This window comes from Tupaia chinensis, unplaced genomic scaffold (assembly GCF_000334495.1).
Source record: "Tupaia chinensis unplaced genomic scaffold, TupChi_1.0 Scaffold000531_1, whole genome shotgun sequence".
Taxonomy (NCBI): Eukaryota; Metazoa; Chordata; class Mammalia; order Scandentia; family Tupaiidae; genus Tupaia; species Tupaia belangeri.
Window position 1 is genome coordinate 874,738 of NW_006160044.1, and position 10,639 is coordinate 885,376.

The 10,639-nt window shown below is 51.4% G+C and overlaps 1 protein-coding gene across 2 annotated transcripts in view; it reads right to left on the minus strand.

Annotated features, from left to right (window-relative positions):
- The window catches only part of BCR (BCR activator of RhoGEF and GTPase), a gene marked incomplete at its 5' end in the record, with an annotated part of 180,074 nt that extends 169,435 nt beyond the window's left edge, over window positions 1-10,639 (minus strand). For both annotated transcript variants that reach the window (XM_014591096.2, XM_006157176.3), the window contains 1 exon segment: window positions 9,644-10,639. In XM_014591096.2, coding sequence (XP_014446582.1) covers window positions 9,644-10,639 — 996 coding nt within the window.

Consider the following 10,639-nt stretch of genomic DNA (forward strand, 5'->3'; position numbering starts at 1 on the left):
TGCCTCACTGAGTCCCACTCCAGGCTTCAGCTTTGCCACGGCTTCCGTAACGTTGCCGTGTCTTTCACACACTGTGTCTGACCTTGACGGCATTGCCACCGCCCTGGGACCTGAGCCTTCTTGTCAGCACTATCACACCCTGATGCTGCTCCCCCTGCACCCGCTTTTGCGGAATCACTTCTTCCTTTGGGTGGCATCTTCAAGACTTGCCGATGAACATTCAAGCTCTTCTGTTCTTTAAGTCACCCAGTCTGTGACAATGTCAGGGGGCAGTCTTAGCAAACGAACAGGCCCTGGGCGACACCCAAACTATGGACACCAGAGCAAAGCAACGTCACCACCTAAACTGGTGTTTTCCTAAAGAGAACTCACCAGTTAAGGATCAGAGATGGAGAGTTAAGGATGAATGTGTCGCTCCAGGGAAGTTCAAAACCTTTCTTAAGTGACGTTAGCCAGACACAAAAGGACACATCATAATGGCTCCACTGATGGAAGCTACCCAGGACAGGCAAGTTCCTGGACACAGAAAGCAGAAATGGCTACTAGGGGCTGGGAAGGGAGGGACGTGGAGTTAATGGTCAAAATGGTACAATTTATGTCACATACATCTCACCAGGATAAAAATCACAGTGAGAAGTCTGGCCCCAAAGTAGAGCGGTTAAGCGCTGTGCACGGGGAGCTGCACCTCCATGGTTAGTTGGGGTCTGAATCCCGGCCCTGGCAACTGAAAGACCATGCTGGGCACACGTGCATGCATGCTCCAAATCCTGGCGAGATGCAGAAATGGAGGAGAGATTGCAGCATGACCACACCCCACTGGAGGATGCTCTCTAGCTTGCGCTCTCTCTCTGGCAATTAAAAAAAAAAAAAAAGATTAAAAAAAAACTAAAACGTGTTATTTGAAGAATGTATTTTCATTAGGTTAACTACGGCACCTTTTTCAGAGACAATTACATTTTTCAAAGAGAAAAAAACCTGACTTGCAACACAGTCAGGGTCAAGAATTCTCATGAGGAGGGCCGGCAGGTGGCATGGTGGTTAAGGCGTTGGACTCCCACATGGCTGACCACGGTTTGAGTCCTGGACCTGGTGGCTAGCTTTCTCACTTTCTCTCTGCGTCTCTCTCTGGTGAGTGTAGGTGTGCTACAGCAAAATAAATAGATAGACAGATAGGTAGACAGATAAATCTTTGAAAAGAATTCTCATGAGGTTTCATAACTAATTTAATCTACTCTCACCCTGAACCTTGATCCAAAAAGCAGCAGCACCTGCCAAAGCTCAGACCTATTGTTTGGCAATTTGAGAATGCTTCCTTTTTTGCTGTTGTTACTTACGTAAGAGAGAAAGAACAAGACAGGATCCCCAACACAGTTTTTTCTTTTAAGGGTTTTGCCATAGGATGGGTTCGCTCCACAGAGAGAGACAGAGACACTGAGAGAAGAAAGTAAGAAATCACCCCCCAGGGGGGATGGTCACGCCACAATCCCTTCTCCTCCATTCTCCTCTTGGGATCTTGGGCACGCACGCACACGCGCCCGGCGTGAGTTTTAAAGCCACCGGGTCCAGGACGCGAACTGCGGTCGACTACATGGGAGTCCAGTGACATAGCCATTACGCTAACTGCTGGTTCCCCCAACAGGATCTTGACACTGCAATCTATCCTGAGCTTTAGCTAGCCCCAGGTCATGATCACACTCATGCCTGGCATACTCAGGGAGGTCTCCAGACACAAAACTGGAATCTTCTGTGGGTCAACCTCTCAGTGTCTCGCTTTCCCCCGTGCCACTGCCTGGTCTCCAGAGATGTCTCTGCTCACTCTGAACAGAGAACCCTCTAAAACCACAGGAGTGAGCTGCAGCACACGCCTCCCACACCCATGTTCTGCATATAGGATTCACCCGGACTCATCCTGGCAAGGACGGCAAACACAAGCCCTCCTGGCCCGAAGACTCTAGACCAAGGCGGGCAGGTGGCTACCAAGCCAGAAGCGACAAAGGAGGGAAAAGTGACTCACAGGGAAGGCACATTCCCCCGGACCCACTGAAATCACATCGCTCCCAGCCCTCCTTTATGAAACGTTCCAGAATGCCTCGTTCTGTAACCAAAACAAACCAGCCTTCCTGAATCAGAGAGCTCTTGTAAAATGTGATCTAGACTCAGTTTCCATCTGCTGATGACTTCAGCAGTCTCCGACGCCACCCAGATCTGCCCACTCTGCCTCTGTTCGTGGCGAGGAGCCCATTCGCCATCCAAAGGCAGCCATGAGCTCCGGTCTAAAGAGACGACAAGGAGCCAACGTGAGGCCTGGGTGACCTTTTACTGTCCCACAATTACTCACTCGAACGGGTTCTCAGTCCAGTCAGCCACCCAAGGGGATAACAAAGCAGTGGTCGTTCTGGCGCCAACATATCACCAGACTCCAAAGGGTGAATCAAGCTGCTTTAATAAAAATGTGAAAACACAGGGCAGCAATTCACATGCAGGTTCACGAAGAACCACCAGCTCTTTTTTTTTTTTTTTTGGAGACGGTTTTGCTATAGGGCCCGTGCGCTCGCCAGACAGAGAGAGAGAGAGAGACAGAAAGCAAAAAATCACCCCCCAGGGGGGATGGCCACACCGCAACCCCTTCTCCTCCATTCTCCTCTCTGGATCTTGGGCACGCATGCACATGCGCCGGCGTGAGTTTTAAGCCACCAGGTCCAGGACTCAAACTGTGGTCGACTACATGGGAGTCCAGCGACATAGCCATTATGCTAACTGCTGGTCCCAAGAGCCACCAGCTCTTGAGGACTGCATTTTACAACTGATGCCTGGAAAGGGGTTTGGGGCACCCAGGGCAGGCTGGATAAAGAACTTGTCAGACCCAGGACAAGCAGATGGTGTAATGATTACGTCACTGGACTCCCAAGCAGTCGACCGTGGTTCAAGTCCCAGATCCAGTGGCTTAAACTCACGCCAGGCACGTGTGCGTGCATGCCCAAATTCCCAAGAGGGGAATAGAGAAGAAGGGATTATGACCAGGCCATGCCCCCTGGGGGGTGAATTCTTATCACGAGTGCATGCGTCCTATTGCAAAAATCTCTCTCTTAAATAAAAAATAACTCCTCAGACCTAAAAACAGAAAAGATGGGCGAGCTGGTGGCATGGTGACCACGGCAGCTGGATCTCACATGGCCAAATGTATGGTTCAAAAAAACATCCCAGGTAATTCCGTATTTGTGCTCAAAATCCCAACAGGACAATGGAGGAGAAGGGATTACACAGTGGCCATCCCTGGAGGGGGAATTTCACAAACACTCCCCCAGCCCTACCCTCAACTCTCTGGTCAATGTACTAGCCCTATAGCAAAACAAAACAAAACAAAAAGATCTTGGGTTATCTGGTAATCTCTTTCCTAAAAAGACTTGCCAAAGTCCTCTGAAAAAAGTATTCAGAATGAAATCCGGAAGAGACATGGGCTTGGATGGTGACACAGCTGGAAGAATGTTTTGCTACGCCAGACTTACATGGGAAGGCCCCCAGTTCACAACCCAGGACCTCCCTGCGCATGCTAAGCATGCATACACATGCACACGATCCAGGCCAGCTGAGGCTGGGGGTGGATCACGCCAGGGGAATGTCAGGAATTTCTCCCTTTCTGTCTTTCAGAAGAAAAGAATGCATTCTAGTTTTTTAAAAAAATTACAGAGAGACCAGTACAGTCAATAAGACACTTCTCAATGACGAGCACCCCTTCCCAGTCCTGACCCCAAGGGCTGTGTGAAGGAGGCTCCTCCAGCACGCGCAGTGTAGATGGATGAGACTCGAGTGAGGCCGTGCAGGAAACCCGGAAACGAACCCGAGATTCCTGTTTTCAAAACGCACCCGGTTCATGCTATGACATGCACGAACCTTGAGGACGCTGCGCCTGGTGAAATAAACCAATCACAGAAAGACAAATGCTGTCTGACTCCATCTCTAGAAGGTTCCTGGAGCAAAGCATGGGAACATAGAGTAGCATTGTGATGGCTAGGGCCTAGGGGTGGTGACTGGGGACTTGATGTTTAATGGGTGCAGAATTTCAGAAGATGAGAAAGCTCCTGAGAATGTACTTAATGCCTCTGACCCATATGCTTAAAAATGGTTAAGGACGGAGCCAGCGGGTGGAGGGGTGGTTAAGGTGCTGGAATTTCCACATGGCTGACCACGGTTCGAGTCCCGAAACTGACGACTTGCTTTCTCACTCTCCCTCATTCTCTCTCTGTATTTCTCTGGCAAAAACTCATGTGATAAATAAATAAATAAAATAATTCTTTGGAAAAAAAAAAAAAGGTCTTAAAAAATGGTTAAGATGTTTTGATTTATATATTTTTTGTGTGAATTTTTTTTTTTTTAAGGCTTTTGCCATAGGGTGCATACACTCGCCAGAGACAGAGAGGGAAAGTGGGAAATCACCCCACCAAGGGAGAGGGCCACACTACAATCCCTTCTCCTCCTGGGATTTTAGACATGCATACACATGCACCTGGCATGATTTTCAAGCCTTAGGTCCAGGACTTGAACTACCATCGACAACATGGGAGTCCAGCACCTTAACCGCCACACCCTCTGCTGGCCCCCTATGTTATACGTATTTTACTAACAAAATTTTAAATGGTTAAAATGGTAAATCTTATATATAATTTACCACTAGGGGAAAAATATGTCTGGGCCAGCCCCACAGCCTCGTGGTTAAGAGAACTGGATCCCACATGTCAACCCTGCAGTTAGAATCCTAGCCCAGTGGCTTGAAAAACACGCCAGGAGCATGCGTACACATGCTCAAAATCCCGACAGGATGGAGAAATGGAGGTCGAGACTGCAGTGTGACCACAATGGGGCACCATTTCTTCCTCTCTCTGATGAGCTCAAAAAAAAAAAAGGCTCAGCTGCAGTAGCACACACAAGGAGGGTGCTGGAACCACATGGAAGCTGCAGGTTCAGTGACACCAGACCAGTGACCCAATAGGTCGGGCACAGTGGCATGCGTCTGTGGTCCTAGGTAACTGGGAGCCTGGAGCAGGAGGGGAGTGACACGGTGAAACCCCGTCAAGAAGAGCTCTTCCCCCCAACTGGCTAAAACATACACATATATACATAGGGGTGCACACACGTGCACATGCATGTACACACACACAACCAGAGTCACAGAGGGCAAATATGCATGTCCTCAAGCCTGTTTTCCCAAGCCTCTCCTGCTGGATTTCTGCTCAAGGGGCCTCTCCAGTCTTGCTGCATCCAAAAGTTTCTTGCTGTCACTCCCCGTTGAACATGTACCTGAGCGCATCTTCTCCCACTAACCCAGATGCTCCCAGATGGTAGGGACCCCACTCTCCTTGCATACGGCCTGCACAAATAACTATATCGCAAATGACTGGCATGTCGGGCAGAGCCTGCCATGCGGCTCTGAATGTGCAGGGTTGGAAGGACCCCTTGGCTGGTCCAGTTGTGCTTTTCAGAGGGCAGTGTGGGGCAGTGGGAAGAACACCGCAGAGCCACCACGTTAAGGAAAGGTTTGGCATTCATACAGACACCCAGAATCCCAACTCTGCCACTTCCCGTCGCATCCTTTCCTGTGAATGGGTGTGAAGTACCTTGTCACCACGCTGCAGCCCACGCTGCAGTGAGCGGCCTGTGATGGTTTCTGCTCCTTCCACGAAACCCCAGGGGCCTTCAACTCAGAAAAAAAGAAAGCTCACTCATCCAAACACATCTGAAGTCATTAGATCCAGGCCACCACGTCTGCCACTGCAGAGCATTAGGGTGGCTTCGACCCCTCCCTACACTGATTCTCATTGTTCCTTTTGAGGCCACAGGCTCCACAGCCATCTAAAGGACATCAGTAAACAGTCCAGACAGAGACAGATGGCTGAGCCAGCGCGGGACCCCGCTTTCCCTGCCAGCCACACAGGGCCGCACATCAGAGAGGACTAATGGGCAGAGCTGAAAGGCTCCTGGGGCTGAAACAAATAGGAGTTTTAAAACCTAACAGGATGCAAACCCATGACGTGCACTAGGTTAAGGAGGAACCATAATAGAATCTAAGGCCTTGGAGTGACGATGATGTGTCAGGGCAGGTTTATCAACTGTAACAAACATACCACTCTGTAGGAGATGCCCCTAATGGAGGAGGCTATGCAGGTGGTGGGGGCAGAGGGGATAGGAGACATCGCTGTATCTTTTGCTTAATTTCTTTTTTTAAAATTATTTTTATAGAACTTTATTTATCATTATCATTTTTAAATTTGACTGGAAAGAGACAGAGAGAAGAGGGAACGTGAGAAAGCAAGCCGTCAGGTTTGGGATTCGAACCATGATCAGCCATGTGGGAGTCCAACACCTTTAACCACCATGCGACCTGACAGCCCCTTGCTCAATTTCTTTTAAGTTGATCGATGTCGTTGTTTATTTAAGAGAGGTTATTTCGGACAGGGTCTTGCAATGCCAGGACCCTCCTGCTCCAGCCTCCCTGCGCCCTAAGACTGCCATGGTGCCCAGCCTCTCTTCAGGTTGGGGCAGGAATCAAACCAGCTCTCCAGCATGGCCTCACCTCCAATGAGCAATGCCTCAGCAGCAGCAACCACCACCAAGGTTGAGCCCGTCTTCAGCCCAATTTAGTTGTGAACCTAAAAATACTCTTAAAAAAAAAAAAAATTCAAGGGCTAGCAGGTGGCATAGCAGTTAGGCGCTAGACTCCCACATGGGAGACCACAGTTTGAGTCCTGGACCTAGCCGCGTGAAACTCACGCCTGGCATGTGAGCATATGTGCCCAAAATCCCGAGAGGAACATGGAGGAGAAGGGATTGTGGCATGGCAATTTCTCACTTTCTGTCTGCCTCTCTGGTAAGCACATGCACCCTATAGCAAAAATCTCCCTCCAAAGAAAATATTCAGGGACCAGCAGATGGTGTAGTGGTTACGTCACTGGACTCCCACTCAGTCGACTGTGGTTCGCGTCCCAGACCCGATGGCTTAAAACTCACACCGGGTGCCTGTGCGTGTGTGCCCAAGATGCCAAGAGGAGAATGGAGGAAGCATCCCCCTGGGGGGTGAGTCTTGCTTTCTGACTCTCTGTCTCTTTCTCTGTTCGGCAAGCGCACATGCCCAATAGCAAAAACCTATCTCTCAAAAAAAAAAAAAAAATTAGACCAACAGGTGGCATGATAGTTGGGGCACTGGACTCCCACTTGGTCTACCATAGTTCAAGTCTCAGACCTGGTGGCTTGCTTTCTCACCCCTCCCCACCCCACCTCTATTTGCAGTATATTAAAAAATAATAATAAAGTTAAATAAATAATACTTTTTTAAAAAAATAAAGTCAGCCTTTAAAAATAAAACAGGGATGGGAAACAGCAGTTAGTGTAATGGCTATGTCGCTGGACTCCCACGTAGTCGACCACGGTTCGCGTCCTGGACCCGGTGGCTTAAGACTCACGCCAGGCACGTGTGCGTGCAGGCCCAAGATCCCGAGAGGAGAAGGGATTGCAGCGTGACCATCCCCCCTGGGGGGTGATTTCTCGCTTACTGTCTCTATGTCTCTCTCTGTCTGTCTGGCAAGCGCACGTGCCCTATAGCGAAAACCTCTCCAAAAATAAATAAATAAATAAAACAGGGACAGTCAGGTGGCATGGCGGTTAAAGCAACTGAATCCCATATGGTCGACTGCGCAGTTCGAGTCCTGGACTCTGCAGCTGGAGAAACATGCCAGGCACATGTGTGTGTGCATGCATTGCCCACAATTCCAAGAGGAGAATGAAGGAGAAGGGACTGCAGCATGGTCATCCACCCAGGGGGTGCTTTCTCATTCTCTCTGCCCCCAGCAAGTACATGAGCCCTAAGGCAAGTTATTTAAAAAAACAAAAAACTATCTGAGAGAGATCACATAATCTCTTTTAAATGATGGTATTTAGATAACCTTAATCATTAAACATGCCTGAGGGACAAAATAAAAATCTAATAAAAAAGGGAACATGGAACCTTGAGACCACTCAGAAAAGTCCTGACAGTGGGCCCAAGTTGTAAAATTAACTGAGAACCAACCCTGTGGAACTTTAGGCCCTGGGCCTCACTGCCTTCTAATTCCTGTTTTCACCTGCTCTGACTCGTATTCAGGGGTCTGCTGGGCTACGTGGCTGTCTATAGAAGCTGGGCCCAACTTTCTGGAAGACAATACCAAGACAATATCATTTCAGATTGCAGGTCTCCATGCAAAGCTCCCATCTTCTTAATTAATGATGTTCTCCAGCTTCCCCGGTGCTGAGGGCCAGCTCTAGCTGGCTCGTCCTGCTGACAGCTGGCCGGACAAGGCGGATGCCCAGTAACCACAGGGCAATTCTCCAGACTCTGAGCGAGCTGATGCGCCTGCAAAGCAGGCCTCTGAATACTACAGCCTTCCGCCCCCCACCAGGGACTTGGAGAATACGACTGGGCCAGGCCACAGGTCCCAGCCACGCTCCACAGCCAAACCCAGCTGCAGATGGCAGATCAGCAACTGGAAGGACCTAAAACAAACGGGACAGAGTGCTGATCGAGAAAAGGCTGCTTGGCAGAGCCAAAAATAGCCTCCGTTGTTTCAAGAGGATCCTGACAAAACGAAGCACATGCAACTCCATCAGCAGAAAAAGAAAGATCGATGGAGCAGAAAACCGGATCACCCAGGACTCCAAGAGATTCCGGACAGCCTCGCATACCCCCAGCCCACCCACAGCCCACAGCCATCCACCCTCTCCTTACCCCAACTGCAAAACATGCCTAGATCTCGAAACCTAGTCCCATCACCCCAGAAGCCTAAAGGTGTGTATACACAGCACAGAAGTTATGTACACAATCTTGTAGGTTTAATCTTAGAGTCAGGGTCAGATCATGAATTAGGAGCCCAAAACATGCACCTGTGGGTGCTCATCTTTGAGATGACAGGGGACACTGAGGATGGGGAAATGGGGCTGGATCAAAAGGCAAGGAGTTGTGTGTGGGTGAGTAATGACAGGGGAGGTGACATCTCCCATCAAAGCCCCAGCACATCAGAATGGGTGTGGCCCAGCCTCAGCCCCGTTGGTTTTCAGCGGCCCACTGAGTCAGGCCTGCCTGTCACCTCACACCTCCTCGATCTTTATTTTTCACTTGCTCCGACTCGCCTGCCTCTCCTGGCTGCAGCAAACACTGCCTAGAGTCCCCAAACGTGTCACATAAAACCCATCCAGGACAGGAATGGTGGGATGACAGAGGATGTCCAAGGCACAATTCGGTCCCTGTTAAAAGCATGCAAACCTGGTGACAGACAGGACTCTGGCTCTGTACCATCCTAACTGCCAGGGTGGAGAGATCCCAAGGCAGGGATCAGAGGTTGTACTTCCTCAAGAAGCTCAGTGCTCTAAAACCAAAGGAATGTGCCACCTACCAGCCCACACTCCCCAGCCCATTCCACATACTGAGGATCTGCATTCCGGAGCAGAGAGCCTCTTCCAGCAGAAATGAGCCTTAGCCACAACGGAACTTGAAAATCACTCCAAAAAAGTCTCAACCCATTTCTCCCTCAGTCACTTCCCCTTTTGTAGTCCCCCTACCCCTTTATCATTTTCCGGGCTGGTGCAGGTGCAGCCAGTCAAGGTGGCAGGAGGTACCCACCTGCATCTCCGTGGAAGTTGCCGTCCCCATCGTTGGGCCAGATCTGCCCGGTCTTGCGGACGCCCACTATAGTGGCCTCGGACACCACGACCTGGCACTGCCGGTGCCGCTTATGGCACTGTGGCGTTGGGGGGCTGCTGCTGTCGAAGGACTGCTGTGAGTTCTGCGACGGGGAGCGGCTCTTGTCCCGGAACATGCGGTAGGTGGTGGGGCTCGGGGACACCCGACTGGACTGGCCGGAGGAAAAGTCCTCCTCGCTGGAGGTGAGGTTCTCGTTGGAGCTGCAGTCCGGGGTATAGCCGCCTCCACAGTCCTCAAAGCTCCGGGGGGAGTAGGACCTGCGAGGCCAGGTGAGCCGCTTCTCCTGCTCCGAGGTGCTCTGGCTGCGCAGGAGCGGCCCCTTGCCCTCCCCTTCCCCCATGATGCCCCCGACGTAAATGCTCTGATAGGGTTGGTACTCCAGGGGCGGCCAAGGGGGTCTGCTGCCGCCGTTGGCATTGATCAGGTTGTCCTTCAAGAAGCGGGGGTTCAACTCAGCGTCCTCGTAGTCGCCGTCGAGGCCGCCGCTGCTCTCGGAGGAGCGCCCCCGGTAGGAGGGCCTGGACGCGTCCCCGGGGCCCTGTGCGTGCTGGGTCTTCTTGCGCTCCATCTGCATGGCCTGGCTGCCCAAGGAGCTGATCCGGTCCGACACCTCTTTGTCGTTGACCTTCACCAGGCCGCGCTCGTGGTGAAACTCGACGTTCACATAGAAGGGCTTCTCAGCGTCCGCTGCCCCGGGCTGGCCAGGACCCTTGCGGATCCTTTCGAAGTTGGACCTGAGCGCCGCTACGCTGGTAGGGGGCCCTCGCTCCTCTCGGTCCGCAGGTGCCGCAGATCCTGCCCTGCGAGCGGTCGCGGGCCTGGGCTTGCCGGGAGAGCCCTCTCCGTCGGGCCGGGCCTCGGGCTCCTCGGCCGGAGACGGGTCGGCGCCGTCGGCGGGCGCGGGTGGCGGGCGCT